Source organism: Colletotrichum truncatum (genome assembly GCF_014235925.2).
Source record: "Colletotrichum truncatum strain CMES1059 chromosome Unknown Contig_0006, whole genome shotgun sequence".
NCBI classification, from domain to species: Eukaryota; Fungi; Ascomycota; class Sordariomycetes; order Glomerellales; family Glomerellaceae; genus Colletotrichum; species Colletotrichum truncatum.
The window spans coordinates 2,179,062-2,199,849 of NW_027222403.1; the positions used below are offsets into that span (position 1 = coordinate 2,179,062).

Below are 20,788 nucleotides of genomic sequence, written 5' to 3' on the forward strand. Positions count from 1 at the left end.
TGGGTGTGGCGCCGCTCTCACGAAAAACCCGAGATCCCTACTTCCTTCCCTCTGACTGCTGCTGCAAGTTACTGCTAGTGCCTGCACAAGATAAGGCTTGGACAAGTGTTAGACGAAGCTTGATCGAGGTAAGGAAGTAGCGTATCGGGTACACCCTTGTAGAAACGACCCTCTTCGTCCAGCCATTTCTTCCCCAGCAATCGAGGGAAAAATAGCCCGAAGAGCTTGTTGAAATGGAGGGACACAGGCACAGGTACAGAAATAGAGTTGCATCGGTTCTTTCCTTTTTTTTTTAAAAAAAAAAATCTCCCCTCTATCATGTCGGTTCCGCCTCCGGCGTAGGGCTGCGCAAACAATATGCCATATGTTCCCATTAGAGACTGCGCGTTATGCTTGAATAGTGACCCCACCTACTCCAGAGTATCTGGTGAACTTCAGACGCCGTACTATGTAAAGGAGGTCACGATACTTTAGCTTGGTGAGATGGAGTGGAAACAGATATCTTTATATTAACCTTCTGCCAAATTTGAACGATTCTTGGGCCTTGAAACTAAAAACCGAAGCGCCCTCCGAGCGCGGGAGCACCACGGAAGACACCGTCAAGTGGTGTAGTAACTGCTTAGAGACAAACCTCCAACTCACCTCACCCATCCCTCCACCATCCGGTATCCTCGTCGTAGCCAATGATATCAAAGTCGATGTTCATGCTCTTCAACATCGTGCCCAGAGTAAACTCCTACGCCATGTTAGCCAACGTGTCTATGTGCATGTGCGTCCCCATCCACGGCGTCTTCGCAAGCCTCACCTCGTCGTCTTCATTCTCTTCCCCATCCTCATCTCCGTCGCTTTCGGCTCCGATTTCATCTGGTGGTGAATTCTCGCAGTCGGCAGCCTCATCGTGATCCCGCGCAGGCTCCCCCTCCATCATCCGCTCCAGGAAGCTCCTCTGATCTTCCCGCCTCGTCTTCCTCCACGCCTTCATCCCACCCATGCTCTGCACTCTCTCCCTAGAGGCCTCAAACACCTCCTGAGCGGCCTGCCTGCTCGCCCCCCTCCACTTCTCAATCAGCGCAACCAGCTCCTCATCCGTCTCGGCGCCGGCTCTCCCACAGATCCGCTCGGCCTGTCTGATAATCTCTTCGCGACCCTCCACCGCCCTAGCACTCTTCATCCCAATCGGCTTGGTGGTGGTGTTGTGCACGGCATCGGTAATCGACTTCCTCGCCAAAGGCGTCGTTCTCAAAGGCGAGGGCGAGGCGCCCTGCCGGGGTCGCGACAGACTGAACGGACGACGGGTGGGCGTGCTGAATTGCTTGGCTGAAGAAGGCTGATTCTCGTTCCGCCGTGCCGGAGTCCCTACACCGCTACCGCCGCGCTGGGTCGACTTTGTCTCTGTCGGAGGCGTTGATGCCGTGCCGTCCTTAGCTTCCGCATTGTGCCCCCCGTCCCGCACTACCACAGCGGGCGACTTAAAAGGTTTCCGGAGGATCTCGTTCGCGGTATCGAGTCGTCGCTTCTTTGCTGCAGGTGTATACATCATAAAAATTCTAACTGCTTTTTTTCCCCCGTCTCCTTCACTCGGCCTCGTTTTGCCCCCTGTTACATTCACCCAAGTTGGTGGATTGTAGAGGAAATTGTGGAACAAAGCCTAATCGCATCCATGGAAGGTGTTGTTGGAGACAACGCACGCTCATACCTGTGGAGAGACGCAAAACACAGTGACATGCACCTTTTGTAACCAATGTTGTTTAAACTCCCATCTCTCTCATTTCGAGAATATATTTGAAGACATTCAAAATCACAATTCAGTTCTCATTACTATTCATTATAGGGCCACGTGCATCTGTTACAACATGCCGTCTCAAAATCGTCACTGCCAAGACTATGGCTCACCTGCAAGTCATGTCTCATGTCATGAGTAGTACAAAAGTAGATCAGTAATTTCATTCGAACTCGTCAGCCACTGCTTACTTATTCTACAGAGAAGGACCAGATGCCCCTGGATTCTCAAACTCTTCCAACAGGCTAGATCTCCTTGCTTAGATCATCTCACACATGTCCCATGTACACATCAAAATCCTATGAGCCGTTTCGAAGATAATAAGTCGTCCTCCCAGTTAAACCAACATTAAAATCAAAAATAAAACAATACTTGTCCATATCCCCTTTTGCGCCTTTTCCAATGCACTTTGATAGTCCGCCAACTCAAAGATTTGAAGGAGAACCTGGACTAAAAACCTTACGTGACGCTAATGCCGGAGAATGAAAATAAAGAGGTATCATAGAACCGAATACACTCCATAATTGGTCTGAAGGGAGCCAGTGTGCGGGTAAGATGGTACAAAACTACGGCGAGGTGAATGTGAAATAAAATAAAGAGCTCAGGAGTCGACCCTGACCCTCTTAGGCTCATTACCAGCCTCAGGGCCCTCATGGGGTCCGCTGATGCTAATCTCGGGACTCTTGCGCTTGGTGCTCGTGGCATTGTCATCCCTCAGAAAACTGGGGCCTGAGCCGACGACAGGCGTGGCAAAGTTCAGCGGACTGGGTAGCGTGTTGCTATCGTTGCTTCCGCGCGAGTACCACTCGGGATAAAAGCTGCTCGGGCTTGGAAGGAATTCGTTATTGAGAAATCGCGACGGAAGAGCAGAAACCGGTGTGTCGATATTCATGTTATTATTCTGCTGCGGCGGAGGACGGGCGAAGGGGTTCGGGGGGCCCGTAGCACCAGCTGACAGAAGCGTTTGGGCTGACGGGGATGGTGGTGGCAGCACCATGCCGGAAGAATGCGAATCGGATGCGTGGCGCCGAGTTGTCTGGGATGTGGCATCTGTCGAGTTGCGAGGAGAGTTTGACTCGGCAGTTGCGCTACCGCCATCCGAAGGTTCGTCAGGAATCTCGACCCTCAAACGGGGCCGCGCACCACCTCCAATCTTCATGCTATTGGTTCGAGACGGTGGAGTAAATGTCGTCTCTGGGATGGACGATATAGAAATGTTGCGAGTCTTGCTTGACGACTGAGTGCTGGCGCGCTGAGGCAGGGGTGGGGACGAGGTAGAGCCATTGGTTCTGGAAACGGCACCAACGTCTACGGACTGAGAGCGGTTCCCCTCAATCTTAATGTTGGCCTGTTCAGGTAGCGGAGGACGGTTTGCTTCGGCCTTTGCGATGTTCTGATCAGAGGCAAATGAGGCCAAATGCTGAGAGAGAATGGAACGGTTCTCATCGATTGGAGTAAAGATGCTGTGCTGTTTGCGCTGCGGCAGCTTCTTGATCGCGCTGTCAGTGTTCAGAAGAGGCGGCTGAGGTCTATCATGGTGCTCAGATCTTGGTTCCAGCGGCGCCGGCATCGTGTTTTCCTGCGGTTGCGGCGGCGGCGGCGGCGGCGGTTGCTGCTGTTCTGACTGAGGCTGAGGCTGAGGCTGAGGCTGATGCTGGGGTTGGGGTGATGGTTGCGGCTGCTGCTGAGGCTCTAATTGCTGAGGCTGGGGTGGAGGAGGCGAAATCTGTGGTGGCTGAGGAGGCAGTTGCTGAGTAGGAGGCTGAGGCGGAGAAGGTGAGATCCGGGAAACTTGTGGTCCGGGTCCCTGAGGGCCTTGTTGTTGCGGGTAGTTAGGCGGCAAAGAAGAGCGACGCTGGTCCTCCATGTATTGTTGCATGTGCGGCGGATGAGGATTAGGCGGATATTGAGGGTACTGAGGACCCTGTTGGGGTAATCCGTGAGGCATGTTAGGCGGCATGTTGGGCTGGTTGTGAGGGTTGTAGATAACCGGGTTGGGCATGTAGGCATAACCATTAATGGGACCTTGTTGAGGTCCAGGAGGACCGACGGGCTGAGGGCCCATGTTGGGGCCCATACGGCGAATATCTTGTCTGGAAGCAGGTCGCGATCCCATCTGCGGCTGGGGCGTGTGCCCGCGTTGTACCGGGTGCCCAGGGTGTTGGGGGAAGGGCATGCCGTTCGGAATAGGTGGCGATGCTGACGGGGTGTGATGCCGTATATGAGGGAATGGTGCTTGCCCTTGGAACTGAGGCGGCATCATGTGAGGCTCCATAGACTCTCCGTGAGGGGGCGTGCCGTCGCCCTCTTCGTCCTCGTCTTCGTCGTTGCCACCGTTGAAATCAGAGGGCCCCTTGTGTTCGTTCGGGCCACCGTGCTGCGCGAGTGTTAGTGTTCAGGCGTTACGGCCGTCGAGTCTCAGGGCAGGCTTACGTATGTGTATCTGGTAATCATCTCTCGCATGTCTGTGGAGGAATACTCGTACAGCTTCTTGTTGCTGCCGAAAATGAAGACGGCCACATCGACGGAGCACAGGACGGAAAGCTCATGCGCCTTCTTGAACAGACCGCCCTTTCGCTTAAGAAAGGTGCTGTACGCGACGCGACAAGTCAGCAAAATGCTTAACACAATGGGCTCAGGCGGGGTGGCAAGCTTACACAGAGCGATTCCTGTCATCCTTGATGGCTTTGATTTCGATCTTTCTACGCCCCATCGTGACCTAGATGCTCTACAGGCTATCGGCGGCTGTAGATGGTATGTAGAGGAGAAAGTGTGGTGGTTACCCGTGCCAAGGTCGATGTCGAGACGGGCGACTTCGAACCGACTGGCGATGGCGCGGCGGCGGTAAGGTCCCAGTCGGTGCGTGGACCGTTCCTATGAGAGAAGGGACGGTGACCGGATCACGAGACAAGTTGAAGCTCGTGGAGTTGAGCTGAGAATTTTGAGGAGCGACAAGCTTGGCTGATCAACGAAGCGGGCGGAAACCAAAAGTCGGCTGGGAGGGCTGATCGCTTTTATCTAAATGGCCTGTCTCGTAGGTTGTAGTTCCCAACTGGTGATCCGTCAGTCAAACTGGCATGGGCAAGGCAGCGCATCCCAGGGGTCGAGGATTATGTGAAGCGGTGCAGGCAAAGGGTTGGGAGCAGGGAAGCGCAACGAGGACGCATCAAGAACGTACATTGATCCCATTACAAGTGCAGATGCGACAGTCTGGGATGGACAGGCGTTGTGGTGCAGGTCGATGGGGCTGAATCTGGCGTGGATGGTTCTAATAATAGACGCGATCGTGTTCACCTTTCTGGGTGCGGGAAGACAGACAGGAAGGAGGGAAGGGGAAGGGGGAAGAAAAAAAAAAGTAATGGGTGGTGGGAGCGGCAGCAGTAGTAGTTAGGTAGGTACGGTATTGGTCCAGTACAGTAAGGAAGAGTGGTAAGGAGTAGTAGTAGCGGCCCAGCAAGCAATGAGGGAAGTTGCAGCGAATGGTGGCAGCCAGTGAGAGGAGCGGAAACAGCAGCAGCTTGATGACTTTTAGGAATGGGGAAAGGGCAGGGGATGGACGAGCGAACTGGGAAAGGATGTTGGAAAGAAAAAAAAAAAAAAAGAATGGGCGGGGGGGTGTGGTACACTCCCAATACCAATACCTTGTGTGTCGCGGTACGGATACCGTCGAGGCTGGGCGGGCCAACGGCCCTCTTTCTTGTCTCCAGGCCCTGCAGCAGCACCATGCTTTTACCCCCTCCAGCTCCAGCTCCACCAGTAAGATACCAAGTACCACCAGAGCAGCCCTCCACGATAGTAGCGTGCCATGTGTAGGGGTCAGTGGTAAGCCTTTTTTTTTCTTCTCCCCTCTCCTAAAACTCTTGAAGGGCAAGGTCGCGAGGGGCTCTTGGTAGGCGCGTTCTATGACTGGGGGTCCTGGTGGCCGTTGCGGACGTTCGTGAAACGACAACCTGAGGACGCAGGGAATGAGATGGGGAGCTGGGGCTGACCATTCGCACTGTCTATGGACGCGACAAAATGCGGGGACTCTACCGTGTGACGACGCAATCTCCACCAAGATCCTGCGCACTGTATCAGGGTCTAGTGGATCCGCATGTACTAGCCTCAGTCAAGAAAGGTACCAGGTGAAATCTCGACGGCGTTGCCGCTAGTGAGACATTGCAGAAATGATACTTGTGGCAGGTGTCGACGAGACATCTGACGTCTACCCGACGTGAGAGGTACGTGCGCCACGACCGGTGCGGCCTTGCAATAAATTGCGGATACTCGAAAGACACGCGATGCTCCAGCCAAACTGTCTATTGCTACTACCTAGTATACTCCTGACGGTAGCCACTTAGAAGAGGATAACAGAGAGAGCATTGACGTGCGGGCTGGACTTCGACCCCAATCTTGACTGCCCCACAACAAAACTCGACTCAATAACCGCGACGAGACACCGGAGTCTATGCCGGACCCTCTCTTGCTGAACTTTACCATCGCCTACTACCGGCCAGCCAATGTCCCGTCATTAGTGACGAGACACTCTCTTGCAGCCCCCAAAGCCAACCCTCCTCCTCCTCCTCCTCCTCCACCCAGAAAAAAAAATTGAGAAAAAAAAAAGAGACAGAATGAGTAGAGAACACGAATAGCGCCTTAATGGCCGAAAGGGGGTGGAGGGATGGGGCTGCCATTCAGCAGCAAACAATGTGCCCGGACCGCTTATCGAGCCTTTCCTTCGGGGCCGGCGCAGGAACGAAGCCTTACAGCCAGGCACTGTCACCAATCCACCTATTAACTTACAACACAGCACTCTTTTCACGGCAACACACGACACAACATAGTAAGGGCACTGGCCACCCGTGCAGGTACAAGGCCACGGGAAGCAGCTGCCATCCATTCTCTGTTATGTGGAAGCCAACTCAATCCTTCTCGACTTTACCCGGCAATCGTCTTTTCGTGGGACAAATTTGAGTTCGGTACCTCATTCCTTGGCACCAGCTGAAAGCAGATGAAGTAGACAGCGCGACAGACCCTCGTCCTTCGTCCCTCTTTGCCCTTTGTTTTCTCCTCTCTTCCCTTAGCCGAGAGGTAAGGCGAGGTCATCGCCAAACAGCCCACTTCCCCGTCCCATCATCACCTTGTCTGCCCGTAGGTTGTTTGCCTTACATCCCCCCGGACGGCCCCTTATCCCGCCCGAGGGGGCCCTCCTCCACCTCGGTGCGGCCAAAAGTGCCCGCCCGCGCGCAGGCATGGCGCATCCAAAAGAGCAGCCAACCTGGACAGGGCTGCGGCTTTTCTGCCGACCTGCGTTTGACTCCCCAAATCAGCCGGGCCTTTGACAACGTCCGTCCGCTTCGCTCCCATGGTTCTGACCTGTAGATCTCGCTTCACATCAACCCTCGTCTGTATCCCGCGCCTGTTTGACGAACCCAGTCGCCCATCATCTAGATTTAGATACACTACCCCACTCACGGCGATACCCCGCGTCCATTATTACCTCGTCAACCCTGAACATATGCTGACATTCAAGGCCTGAGCCGCTCGTCAACTGTCTCGGGAAAGGTCATCTTCTCCACCTCGCTTGGGCGTCTCCGCCCATCTCTTTGGATTTCTCCAAAACTTCGAGACACCACGGACCAAGAAGTTAAAAACAAAACGAAAATTAGAAAGACAGATCGTCTAGTAACCACCAATCTTCGTCCAAGTCTCCGAGGAAACATTTCTATCCCGCGGGACTCGTCCCCTCGTCCAGACAAGCCTGTGACCGGTATTGTAAGACTAGAGAACGAAAAAGACGACCCAAGAATCGGCCAGACACCGCTGATGGATGCGCTCATTCTCACATGCAACCTTCTTTCGTCTACTTTCCAGGATCTGCTAGCAGACTTTACCCCTGGTTCAGCTAACCCGGGGCGACTCCCATCACTTCCTGATAATCTATCCGAGGAGGGGTCCGGCGTTGTAGTATCAAGTCGTCACTTACGCCATGCCATATTTTGAAATAACCATATCATAAAGTTAAGCGCCGGGCGCCATCAATGGCATGACGCTAAATGCTGAGAGCCCTGGTAGGCAAAGGGCAAAAACAGCATCCAGAGTCCAGTGCTTCATCAAAAGGGGGGTTAATGTCCGCCGTGCCACGCTTTCTCGGCTCTGCTTATCCCCATCGAGATTTGTCTGGACGCGGCACCAACGCCATTTACTACTGGTAATTGTGCCGCAAACAAGCTCCCGCCACCAGAGAGCCTCCTTCTCGTGTCTCTTTGTGACGGAGTGAGGTCGACATGCATGTTTCGAGAGGCCAAGACATGAACGTTCCTGGCGCAAATCGCAAGCCGATTGGTGGCCATCGCAGAAAACCTGCACAATATTCCTCCACCTCATCTTCACCCCCATCCTCTTTCCCCCCATGCTCACCTACACCTCGGTGTTGAGGTTGTGACCCCCCCAGTCAAGGGAGTTTCTAAAAATATCCTATTTTTAGCATTAGCGTGAAAGCTCCGCAGCCACGCGACTTCCACAGTGTGTGGTAGTTGCTTCAGCCACCGGCCAATCAGCCTGTCTCTTCGGTGCCGCGTTATGTGGGTAAGCCCACTCATTTTCACATCCTCGCTCGACATACCTTATTCTTCGCATTCATCACCTTTTCTTGAGCTGCTTGGTCCTTTGCCTTGTATCACCGCCAACCACACGCACTTAGACCTACATGCATCAAGCCCGATCCCGTCTGACTCCGCTCGAACCGCTCCTCTCCCCCGTGCCTCCATCAGCGTTCCATCCGCTCTTACTCTGTCTCCCACTCTGTCCCTTTTTCGCTGTCCACTCAAGCTCCAAGACAACGCTAGCTTACACGGCCTCATCAGCATCGGCATCATCAATGATCGTCATCCTCATATCATAACCATCATAACTTGGCTGCGCAAAACTTGGAATGGCGAAGTCTTCCTTTGTTGTTCTGGTTCGTTCTTGTCATTGTCACATCTTCCTTGCCGCCCCTCCTTCCAGCTACTAGTATATGCTGTTCGAGCTTTTCTTGCACGATTCGCCAATCTACCAGGCACTCAATGTGGTGCAAAGTCAGCATTCAGGAAAAACCCCCACCATCTATCCATCTATCTACCCGGCCGTCTCTCATCGGACCCATGTCGCTGTGTCACATTTGTTCCCCCCGTCAGCCAGCCTAACAGCCAGTCATCCATCAAATGTGCCCTGTTGACCTATACCAGCCCATGTTAGCCTCATGTATCTCCCGTCGAGCCGTCCACACACACCAAATACATGTTCCCAAGCAACTGTTGCATGGCATGCATGGTCAAGGATATCTGGCTTCGGTGAGCTAACGTGGTCTTCCCTCTCTCTCACACAAGGGAAAAGAAATAGGCTAGCTTGCTGGGACTTTTTGTTACGTGAATGATTTTTGGTGTGATTAGCTGCTTGAGTAGCGGCTAAGGGCTAAACTTAACAACACCAGACGCCATGCCGATGCATCATTACATGCTCTGATTTGCTTAATCGCTTGCCAAACCCTCCCCCGACCCTGATTTCCATGCCGTTGGGAGATTTGCCCGTGTCGTGCTGCCCAGTAAGAATGACCAAAAAAAAACCCCCTCCCGAAGCCCACCACCACCAAAAGACCGGTTCCCAATTTCCATATCTCACATACCACCGTCCTAATTGTACGATTCCAATTTTGGATATCCCAGTCCAATCTCATGTCTGGAGTTTCCCAGCCCAGACGCTCACCAAATTCTGTGTGGTTTTCAACGGCAACGTCAGGTTACTCGTCGTGCCTGATCCCCATGCGAAGCATCCTTGGCGTGTCCCTATTGTTAGCAACCGGGGATGGCTGAGTGTGGGGTTCTTCCCCCTTCTGGAACGTTCATCGGTAGTTAAGCGGCTGGCTGCAAGAGACGCAGATTATTGGTGAGCGCCGGAAACAGTTACCGGCCCTCCGGCTCCAGTGTCATCGTCTCAACCATATTTCAGTATGTGAGGATGCGACGTTTGGTCTGTCCTACCTATGACAGCTGTTACTCTCTTTCATCCGAACCGCCCTTGTTATCTATTATTGCCCGGGCGAACCAGCATTTGCAGCTGGAGCGTTATACATTCCGAAGCCGCCATGTTCTGCGATGCCGTTATCGGTCTTCATAGTGCCGTTGAGCATAGGACAAAGCCTTAGAGATCATATTTGTCAGCCAACTATTTTAGGATGAGATCGGGTTAAAAGCGGAAAAGCGAAACGCAACGAAAAAGAGAGAAGAAAAAAAAGCCAAATGAGACGGAAGGAAATAAGGTAATGATCTGTAGAAGACAATCGCCGAGGATTTTCTGTGAAATCAGATGATTCTTGGCCTAGCATTCTGCCAGTATGGTTTATGACTGTACTTGTTGTACTTGTACTTTTTGGCCTTCGGTTTCAGAATTGCCTTGGGCTGTCCCTTGGACACCTCGGGGTTTGGGTCTTCGAGGCTTTTGACCCTGGCGCTTCTTGTTTCTTGTCCATGAGGTCCAAGTTTTTGCTTTAAAGCAACGGGCTTTTGCGGAGCTCGCCTGATCTGACGCTTGCGCAGCAGATTTTGCTTAAGTTTGAAATGCGCTCCAAGTCTGAACAAGCTCCGGAGATCTGAGGTTGGACGAGGGGGAAGACTGAGAACAAAGGGAGCAATACTTTTTGTTGGTTTTAATGTGGCCGACCTGTCCACAATTGGCACACTTGCGAGTGGTACCAGTGGCAGCCCGATCTGCCTCGGGGGAGCCTGCATCAAGCCCGCTTTTGGCTCGGTGCAGTCCTTTCTGCTGCTCTCGTCCGATTCGTCGCTGCTTGTTTCTGTTGAGTCGCTCAAGTTCTTTATTAATTCTGCTAGGACGTCAATCAAGTGCTCCGCATCTACTGAAGGATACTCCTTACTCAACCAGGCGGCGGTGGTCGTCGTCAGCGACTCCAGTGGGGCGTCCTTCGTAGATACTATGCACGAGATTATGTGAGTAGGAAGCGCATGGATGTTGAATGATAGACCTGAAAGGGGATCAGGAGGGGGATAGCGCGGTGGGAGTTCGTACTTGAAATCCTCCAACTCCAACTCCTTCTTTCTCTTGATATAACGATCTATCACGACAGGGTCTTCAAGAATGACAACTTTCTGCTCGACAGCTCCTGCTTCATTAATAACTTCACGGGTGATCTTGAGTCGCTTTCGCTGATTTCGACTTGTAGACGTTGTTAGTCCGGTAATTTGACTCATACCCTCGTCAACATGTGCTGGGGTCTGCGCTCTCTGCGGGTATAATCGATCGTCCTCGTCTGCTGGCGGTGGAACCACAAGGTCATCGTCCTTCTCTGATCCGTCCTCAAGACTGGCCTGTTGCTTTTCCCAAATCTCACGGATGCCTTTCCTATACATGGCCTCTTGCTCTTTTACATTATACGCATGTCCATTGTTCGCCTTGCGCATAGCATCGGGATGTGCGGCCATTGCATCAGCTGCTGTAGTGTGGGATCCGCCCTTCTGAACAGTCTCAAGGTAGCCGCCCTTCATGGAGGTCCTAATAAAGCTGAAACCGAGGCCATGTCCGGTTGGATCACCATGCCCGTGGAGTTTGAGCATAGCCTTGCCGGCACATGCATCAATGAAGGCCTTGCTAGTCTTCCATGGCGCCATCTTGTCCGCCAGCTTTTCTTCGTTCTTCTCGGCAGCTTTCTTGCCGCCTTTGCCAGTGCGATCGTCATCGTCTTCCTCGGCAGGTTCGTCATTATCGTCTTCCAAGTTAACGTTGTTGGGGTCGAAACCAGCGTCCTCTAGCATCTGCATGCCCAGCTGCATACCATCGATCAGACAAACATCTTCAGGCTTGATCATGGCACGAATAGAATTCTCGTCCATAAGGGTCTCTCCAGGCCGAAGTCCCCAAAGACCCTTTTCAACCTTGGCGTAGACCAAGAATTCCTTGAGCTTCTGCCTGTTTTGGGCGTCTGTCGAGTCGGCAATATGTTTAGTGACCTCAGACAGGTTAACAAGGCTGTGCTCATTCCGTCGCATCATGCGGTATGATATCATTTTGATTCTGTTCTTGGAAGCGTTGGTGACCTTTCTGCTATGAGGTCCTGGAACCTCGACGGATGGGAAAGTTTGGCCGACGACGTAAAGATGGTCAATCTTATGAAGATACCAGTTGGATCCATCCACGCCCGTTGAGCTTCGGACACAGAGAAAATCGGTAGAGCGTGGCTTATGCTTGAAGATGGGTGCTCGGTACATCTGGTTATGGAGAGTGGGCATTGTTTGTCCAACTTCTACCTCGCCGAAAATTGCGAATGGAGACCTGTCCTCGGGTAGCAGAACATGGGATTCGCCAATTTCCATCTTCGGCGGGGCTTCCTCGTCGTCCACCTTCTTTTTGCGATAATAGTTAATGACGCGGTTTCCCATACCGAAATTAGAGAGAACTGGAGGTGTTCGCTCGCAGTACTCGAACAACACGGCTGTAGAGTTGTCTGTGATTCCGAGGTCCTTGGTCGTCCGGAAGACCTCATGAGCCTTGCCCTTCATCTGCTTCCGCTTATGGAAGCCAAGCTTGCTGAACCTGATCATCTGGCGCTCATGCTTGCCAAACTTGAAGTAGGGACGATGGAAGCCATCCTTGCGGATATCCAACTTGACCTTGTAAAACGGCCATGCCAGCTTGAGAGCAGGCATACTGTGCTCCACCGCAAGATTGCCCAGAGTCGCTCTGACTTTGTGCTGGTGGTTCTCTTTCAATGCTTCATATGCGTCGTCGTTGGACATATTAAAGCGCTGCGAGAGGTCGGGCCTCAAGTGGCCATTGGCCATTCGTGTAAGTTTTTGTTCGACGCGCTGGCGCTTAGGGCCGCGCTGGTTATCAGCCTCCTCCAAAATAAGGTATGGGTCATTCAAATCGAGAATAACCCGCTTGGAGGAACGCTTGGTCACGTCCTCGAAAGAATCGAACGAGGGTGCGGTGAAGCGGGGTATCTCCGGTAATCCCTTCGGCGGGGGAGGGCGCGTTTTCTTTGGTGGAGGCGGTTTGGTCTCTTCATCATCCATGAATTCAGCCTCCCAGTCAAAATCAAAAGCGTCATCATGAGCGCGCTTTAGCGATGCTGCTGCCGCCGCTTCTGCCGCTGCTTCTGCGGCCTGTTGGTTTTTAAAATCTTGCTCTGCCTGTTCAATACGAACAGACCAATCATCGCAAACCATTTCGATATCTTGTAAAGTGAATCCCGCTACGGCCTCCGAATCAGATTCTTGCTCGAGGTTGAACTCTTCGGCTTCGGCCTCATCTGATGACTCTTGCATGGCGCAAGTCACCAATCCTTTGGCGGCATCGTCTATACGCGTCTGCTTTCGGGTCGCAGCGGCGGGTCCAGGAATACGGAAGAGTTTCTCTTGATCGGCGGCAAGATCGAGAGTCAACTTGGAGAAAATCAATGTCTTTGGCTTCTTAGCCGGCTTCTTCTCAATCCATCGCGCTTTCTTGGGGGGGAGAAGCTCGTTCCATTTCAGGATAACGCCCTTTTGCCATGTTGGCCACGCCTGCTTGACCAAATCCTCCACTGTTTCTGCAGGGGCCGGAATGTCAGGGTCCTGGTTTGCCGCCTCATAACCAGGTTCGGGATCGAAGTTGATGTCTCGGTATTGCGACGCATCGGCGTTGTCGAGATCGTGAACATGAGGAGCTGGTGATGGCGGGCCGGGTACTTCGATGGGGGATGAAGGCCCATCGCCAAAAAGATCGTCGGTATCATTACTCGTCCCTCCGTCATCAGTGAGGCCAGGGACAGATAGGGAAGTGGCGGCATTGCCTTCTTCTTCTTCGGGAAGGTCATCGTCACTAATGTCCTCGAAATCCTGGGCATCGTCTGCCTTGTCCGTCTGGTCAAAAGGTTGGTCATCGAGACTAAAGCCCAAATCACCACCGTTTTGAAGTTGGCTAAGAGTTCGCTCGATTTGTTCGTCGTCTTGGGCCTCCTGTGTCTTCTGGGCCTTGAGAGCGGCCTCGTCCACGGACGGAGGAGATTTGGGAGTGTCGGCGCTCATGTTGTCGATAGTTGCACGAATATCACCCCTCTGGCACCTCCGATATTGTGCGCCGACGGGTTCTGGTCTTATACCATGCCTCGCGATGTGGTTGCTGATGCGTCGGAGGCAGCGTTCGTTCGTGGAAAGCTCGTCGAGTCGATGGGGCGACGCGTCGGTCGGCTCTGGGGAAGCAGGAGGGAAAGTTCACGTTGAGCCGCAGAAATTTGGGTGACTCAGGAGCGATTTCTGCATGGGTGCCTGAGGATTTACATATCAGCCAATCAAACTGCTTAGAGACAAACAGCCATTGCTCTTGGTCCGTGCTTGCCGTTTCTACCCCAGGTATGACCGGAGCAGCTTGTGTCATACCTAAAATCAACCATGAATTCGGCGATAGTACTGGATCTCTGAAAGGCTTTGTTTGCCTGCAAGCGTTGATAGTGGCGATTTTGTTATTGAATGCGCAGAGAAAGAAGAAATTTATGTTCTTGGCTGATATTGCGGGCGCGGCGCGAGTAAGAATATTTGGTACACTTGTGGTGTTGGTGGCAGGTGAAGTGTAAAGCAATAAGTAGCTGTACAGGCGAGGTGAGGCTCAAGGCAGCTTAGAGGCGGCAGTCAGTGAGGTGCCTTAAGATAGAAGTAACTACGGGCGGAGCTCTACGAAAGTGCCTGCTCTAGACAACACAAAAACGGGTAAACTTACCATCCATAAGGAAGGACCCCACGCTTGAAGAATATGGAAAGCGTGGTCGATATTTGTTCCTGGTCAAAGGAGCCTGCACAGTGAAGCTCCAATGCGCCTGCATATGACACCTGGTATTGTATTAAACGACGGAAATTCGTTGTCGATCTGTTCTCTTACACGAGACGCCCGTAAAGAACGTTCCTGGAGTGAAACGGAATGTTATCATGCATTGAAGCTTGTGTATCCGGGGACGAATTGGAAAATAGCTTATTGGGGCTTGCTGTAGTGGCCCTCTCTCAAAGACTCTCTGAATTCGGAGCGCCCATCAGGGGTGGTCTCAGCCAGGAGACTCTGCTGTGTGTAGCGGCTTTCGTACCAAGCTGGGATCATGGAGGCTACCCGTTGTCTAGGTAGCAGAAGAGCTCAAACCTCTCTATCTCTTCCTCCTATCCCACAGAGCGCATTTTACTTCCACAGAATGCAGGCTCAAAGACAATTTTACATCATCGACGACTCGTAATCGCTGCATCAATTGTATACAAGACATTCCAGAAGGCCCTTCAGCTTAGCACAGAGCGAAGTCAAAGTGAAGCATCTTGAGCACAACGTCTACCGATCCCGTCTGTTTAACACTTTTGTGTATTCCTTAAACTATCTAGCCTCATGCGTGGCAAGAGTGCATACACTCACAGACGGCATCCTTCCGCGACGATATGATGCGTAATCTTTTGACGCCGTCCCTCTCCGATACACAGAAAAGACCTTTTTCGCAAACTCCATACGCCCTTTCTTTAGTAATGCGAACGATGAATCACCCTGCCATACTCCTGCTTTCCTTCCCTTAACTCAAGAGATTCCTGGCCACCGACCACGGACCTTTACTTGCAGCGCTTCTCGACAATGCTGACACCGTTCTCCTCGTACTCCTTCCGCGAGATCCACATCTGGTGGAAGGTGCCCAAGCTGGCCAGAATGCTGCCACCGATCCAGGCGCCGAAGCGACGTTCGCTCGACAGACCCGCGGCGTGGATCTTGATCTTGAGGCCGGGGTACATGGCCGTGAGCTCGTTGTTCAAGCGGTCGTTGAAGCCGTTCAACAAGCTGGTGCTGCCCGTGACGACGATGTTGCCAAGCAGGTTAGGCCGCAGGTCGACGTCAACAGCATTGAGAGCCGCGCGGATCAGCTCCGGGATTGTCTGGCTCTTGTTAAGGCGCAATTCCTCATTAGCAGTCGGGAACGCCGCTGTCTCATCCCACATGCCCTCTGACACCTTGTACCGCTGCTCGCGCCACATCTGATTGGCGCCATTAGGGAACTCAAAGACGCGGCCGGGCTGCATCTTGGCGAGCTCCTCGTTCTGAGGCACCGCATACTTGCCAGGACCACGCCAGGTCTCGACAACGGACTCCTTGAACTCGGTCAGGAGCCGCTCGTCCTCATACGCGCGGAAAGACTCAGTGATGGAGAAGGGGAACTGGCGCTGCTTGAACTGGGCCGGGGCACCAGCATCGACGGGAGTCTTACTCTCGACGAGGAAAGTGGGAATGGGGTCGATCTTGGGCTCTGAGGTCTCCCACAGGCTACGGATCTGCGACGACAGCCACAGGCCGCCGACAGGTGATTTCTGGATAGATCTCTTAAGGACCATGCCATCATGAATGGCTGTGACGGACGTGTTGGCTCCGCCAACGTCGATGACGAGGGCGCTCGCCTTGCCGGCGGCGAAAGCAGCCAGGACGGGCGTCCGACTCAGCCAAAAGGCAGGGCAACCCCAGTTCTCCATGATAATCTCAATGGCCTTCTCCCTGGACTTAGCATTGTTCCACGGGGCCTCAGTCATCAGAAGCGGGTTCTCCTGCAGGGCCTTCTCTTGAGATTCAGCGTCCTCCATGGCAACGTCGACATCGCCGTTAGCCTCGGCACCCTCGACCTCCGTCTTAGGGTCGTCGTTCAGGCCATTCTTGGAGGGGGCCGTGGGGCGCGGGGGCTGGAGGCGTGTGATGAGCATGTGCTCCCACAGCTTGTTGGCGACATCCCAATCCTCGACGACGCTGTCCTTGTTCATGTAGTTGCGAACTTCGAGGTCGGCACGGGGGATCAGGCATTCGTCGCCGAAGACGTTGGTCGGGGGGTCATTGGAGCCGACGCGACCGTAGAAAGACGGGAAGACAGACTTGGGTACATCTTCGCCCGCGAAGCCGGCACGGGTACTGCAGTAGCCTGGGTCGAGAACCAGAGCGGAGACCTCATCTGTTACGCGATTGTTAGAGTGAGCAAAGTACACAAGGCGACGAGAGTTGTGTGGTCTAGCTCACCTCCTCCGTAGATGTCGGTCGGCTGCACCGATGAAGATAGCGGTTGTTGCGACATGGTTTCGAGTTCGGATCTTTAATGCGACAAACCACCGAGATGATTGGGATGGGTCGGAGGCGTTATGGTGGGTTGTTGCGATGCTGCACCGGGTTGAACGCGTCGAAATTTGGCGTGGTTGGGTGAAGCTGCAAGGCTGAGATTTCAGCCACACCCCCACCGTGTCATAGCGCGACACACTGTACAAGCTTTCGGCATGGGCATCCTCACCGAAGAGCACTTGGATAAGTTTTTGGCACCCTGGCGACAGGAGTGACATAGGCATTGTTGAAGTACAAAAATTCCCCCAAGTAGAACACATTTAACAATCCCGCGATTGTCACTCATGGGGTTATTGATGCAAATCATGGGACAAGACAAACGCGCAGAAGGCCTGTAGCAAAGGGTATCTCATATATTTGCAAAAATCGTCTCTTCCAAACTCAGTTGTACGGCCACACATCAGGTCACAATGTACTCATCTTCTGACTCAAAGTCTCGTCCCTCCCCGTACAACACTTCGCAGGCTCCAGCCAGCGGGATATCCATTACAGCATCCGTCCCCTCGTTCCAAATGTTCTTCCAATTTAATCCTCCCCCTGGTAACCGGTTATCCCTTTTATCGCGTGAGCGCCTCTTCGTCCCATCCCGCAACCTTCCCTTGCTGTCGATAACTCCAACCTTTGAAGCATCGTCCACGACCGTCTCAATGGAATTGAGCGGCAGCGTCATGATTTCGACATTGTAAGCTGCGAGCGCAATGTAGATATAGACGAGCAGCATCGTCAGAAATGCGGGAATGGCAAGCGACCACCATCGGTTCGGATAATAGTAGATTCCCAACGCGTGCAGGAACGGGGACGGCAAGTAAGACCATAGCAGATAGACGATAAAGGTCAAGGTCGAGAAGAGATAGAGCACGAAACCATAGTACTCATACGTCGGCACCTGGGGGGACGCTCGTGGTAGGGGCTCAAAGTCGTCATCGGAAGCGTCAGGCGTAGTCGGACGCGATGGGCGCAAGAGCGACGTGAGGGATGGCGAAGGTGGCAAGGGCGTCGGCGGGCGGCCGTAGAAGGGCGGCGCAAAGTAGTTGTGATGCAGGGGCCGCGGGGGCAACTCCTCGCCGTCACTGGACTCCGAGGCGATGGACTGGTTGTCTGAGAGAACTTGGTCTTCTTCTTCCGAGGAAAAAGACATCATTGGGGCATTGGCCCGAGCTGTCGGGGGCTCTGACGTGGAGTTTTGCGGTGTTGGTAATGTCTAGGCCATGCTGTTGTTGGAGGTGGAATTGCGACTCCCCCAGACCAGCTCAAGGAAATCCACCTCACTCCGTATGCTTGAGGTTCGACCCCGTCAGTTCCACTGCCGTCCCGGTATGTGTACAGGGTTTAGTGGGGCCGTGTCTCACTGGCTTGGCGTCATTACCTAACTCAGCACAATCTACAACTTCTCTTCACTGTCTCGGTTCTAAGGAACACACAATCGCGGAGCGGAGGGCCTCATGTAAAAACCCCGTCTCTATTTTTCAGTATTCACTTGTTTTATTGCCTTTTGAAAATGTTACTTTATTCGGATATATACATAGTCCCTGCTAAATACGCTTCTCAGCACTTCTCAGTGTTGATTCTTTCATTTATGACGAATCAAAACTAGGAGAAGTGTTTGGCCTTTTCTCCTTGAAATTCACTACTACTTTAGTTTAAAAGCCTAGCCCAAAAACCTGTCAACGTCAGCTACCCACTTACACATACCGCTGCAGAACTCACCTCTCCTTGGCCTCTGCCTCCTGAAGAAAAGATCCCACCGCTCAATACCAGCCGAATTTGCCTGTGGATACCTAAAATCATTCTCAACCGTAACGCGCCTCCTCAATCTATCGACGAAGCGCGTCGCCTGGTCCCAAGTCAGCCCGAAGCGCATGAAGCGATGCGCATCGCACGCCGTGGCACCGCAGTTTCGGCATCGCCACAGCTGTCTCCCATCACTCAACCTGCAGTAAAAACACGGGGGATCTTCTTCTAGTTGAAAACCCCACTGCTGATGTAATTGATGTCGGCATCCAGGGTCCTCACGCTCAATGGCGTATTCTGGCCACGCTCGTCCTTCGTCTTCAACGCCGTCGAGGACCCGGCGTCTGTTGGCCAGGCTGTCGCGTCTCCAGTTTGCATCTCCAAGCTACAGAGTCATGTCAGCTAGAGCAACTTGATGCTTGGTAAAAGTGCTCACTTCTGGGGTTCGCCCATCAGGATAGAATAGAATAATTCTGTATCGCCTGCCTCGAGCTGCTGGTCTGCCGGCCATTTCTACGCCCATGCCTTGTGGCTCAAAGGCGATATTTCGAGCCTCTCGCGGCAGCTCATCCCAAGGAATCAGAGGCAGCATACCCCCAAAGTTGGGGTCAAAGTTGGCAGGATTTCCGGCTATGTCGTTGTCAAAGAGTTCAAGTCGAGGTTGAGGCTGGGGTTGGGCTATTTGAGGAACCGGCTGCAATGCAGCTGGAACATATCAGCTTCTCTCGACGTCCTATTATTTACCAGCTAAATGACAGGCTTCCTGACTCACCTTGAGGGATTGGTTGCACAATGATATTCTGCATCGGCTGATTTACTAACTCAATCTGACCTGGGTGCGGCGCCACAAATATTTGCTGCTGCTCAGCGGGCAGAATCCCCTGGATCTGGGGCAACAGGGCCTGTAGCGCGGGCGGCTCCAACTGTGATGGGTTGCGCTGGGTGTTGTCCCTTTCATGCCGTCCCTGACGATATCTGAACTGTCGTTGACGCATAGGGACGCGAACATCTTGGCCGCCATATGGCGGGCAACTCTGTTCACATCCGTGGGGTGTCCATGCCCCCCCGCAGAGAAAACACCAATCATGGCCGCACTCGCAACTGTTTTCATGAATATTAGCTTTATAGGTTCCTCCTCTTGTCATGAATCACTCACTGAATATGATTGCAACCATCCCTGAGCTCAACCACCCTCCTGCATGTGGGACAGCTCGCGAGATTGTCCCGGTCCATGATATCCATCAACATTTCGTCCTCCTCCTCCTCCCGACATGGCCGTCCTGGGTGTAGGGGCATCTTACACAGACGGCACGTACCCTCACCGCAAGCAGGGCATCTCATCAAGTCGCCGCTGGCGTGTGGGCCAGTAGGCGGTATAAACGCCGCGCAGCCAGGTCTGGCGCAGTAAACTCTCTGGCTGCCGGGCACGTCGTGCTCCTCCTTAACCTGCCGATACAATCTCATAAGGTCAGGTCTCCTGACCCACTCAATGGTATTGCTGTCCAATGGCTCGCAACATCTCGGTGGCCACCCGCCTTGTCTCATCCCGGCACGTATGCATGACCGCAGGCACCGCGCGCAAAACCAGCACCCGCAAGGAAGCCGTAACTTTGGTTCGTAGCCAGCAGAACAGATGATGCAGTCATCGCCGCTTTGTTCCGCTTCATTGTTCGACTCAGCAGGGCTGTCAGCCAAAAGTCGGTTTCGTTCTTGCCAGTTGATATATGCAGCTGAGTCAGAATCCTCGGGCTCATGGGGGGTTTGTTGAGATGGCCGAGCTGTTATCGATACTTGTAAGTGCCTATTCCGGCCCATACTCTGCCGCACTGCGATTGCAAGTAGCTCCTCAGGCTCGGCCATCTGCAGTGCCAGGGCCGCTGCGTTCTCAACCTCGTCGGCAGTTGCGACATGTAAAGCTTCCACGTTGAGAAAGCCATAACGGAGGATCAGACTCGCAACGTCCTCATCCAAAAGTTGAAAATGATCCATGTAAAAGTCCTTTAGAGCTAGTGACTGCATCCGCTGTGCTTTAGGTCCTAGGGTAGGCTCTATAAACCGAAGGAAGGAAAGGGGCAAAAAAAAAAAAAAAGATGGGAATATAAGTTTGTATAGAAGCTGTGCTAACGCGGGCGACATAGAAGAAGTGAAGAAGGT

The 20,788-nt window shown here is 53.0% G+C and overlaps 6 protein-coding genes across 6 annotated transcripts; all 6 read right to left on the bottom strand.

The window, feature by feature from the left end:
* Window positions 1–643: 643 nt before the first annotated feature.
* Window positions 644–1,540, bottom strand: CTRU02_209887 (uncharacterized protein; the record flags this gene model as incomplete). The annotated part of the gene is made up of 2 exons (XM_036720702.1): window positions 644–736; window positions 806–1,540. 2 exons carry the CDS (start codon window positions 1,538–1,540, stop codon window positions 644–646), a joined length of 828 nt encoding a protein of 275 aa, XP_036587542.1.
* Window positions 1,541–2,381: 841 nt separating this feature from the next.
* CTRU02_209888 (MADS-box protein GGM13) lies at window positions 2,382–4,493 on the bottom strand (the record flags this gene model as incomplete). Its single annotated transcript, XM_036720703.1, has 3 exons — window positions 2,382–4,157; window positions 4,214–4,370; window positions 4,438–4,493. 3 exons carry the CDS (start codon window positions 4,491–4,493, stop codon window positions 2,382–2,384), a joined length of 1,989 nt encoding a protein of 662 aa, XP_036587543.1.
* A 5,334-nt stretch (window positions 4,494–9,827) lies between these two features.
* On the bottom strand, window positions 9,828–13,821 carry CTRU02_209889 (transcription initiation factor tfiid subunit 1; the record flags this gene model as incomplete). Its single annotated transcript, XM_036720704.1, has 2 exons — window positions 9,828–9,939; window positions 10,130–13,821. The coding sequence occupies 2 exons, from the start codon at window positions 13,819–13,821 to the stop codon at window positions 9,828–9,830; spliced, it is 3,804 nt and encodes a 1,267-aa protein (XP_036587544.1).
* A 1,548-nt stretch (window positions 13,822–15,369) lies between these two features.
* CTRU02_209890 (chromatin remodeling and histone acetyltransferase complexes subunit) lies at window positions 15,370–16,862 on the bottom strand (the record flags this gene model as incomplete). The annotated part of the gene is made up of 2 exons (XM_036720705.1): window positions 15,370–16,742; window positions 16,808–16,862. The coding sequence occupies 2 exons, from the start codon at window positions 16,860–16,862 to the stop codon at window positions 15,370–15,372; spliced, it is 1,428 nt and encodes a 475-aa protein (XP_036587545.1).
* A 441-nt stretch (window positions 16,863–17,303) lies between these two features.
* Window positions 17,304–18,044, bottom strand: CTRU02_209891 (gpi c transferase subunit p; the record flags this gene model as incomplete). Its single annotated transcript, XM_070205354.1, has 1 exon — window positions 17,304–18,044. The coding sequence occupies one exon, from the start codon at window positions 18,042–18,044 to the stop codon at window positions 17,304–17,306; it is 741 nt and encodes a 246-aa protein (XP_070061002.1).
* Window positions 18,045–18,538: 494 nt separating this feature from the next.
* CTRU02_209892 (IBR domain-containing protein) lies at window positions 18,539–20,653 on the bottom strand (the record flags this gene model as incomplete). Its single annotated transcript, XM_070205355.1, has 5 exons — window positions 18,539–18,564; window positions 18,611–19,019; window positions 19,071–19,339; window positions 19,407–19,735; window positions 19,791–20,653. 5 exons carry the CDS (start codon window positions 20,651–20,653, stop codon window positions 18,539–18,541), a joined length of 1,896 nt encoding a protein of 631 aa, XP_070061003.1.
* Window positions 20,654–20,788: the final 135 nt, after the last annotated feature.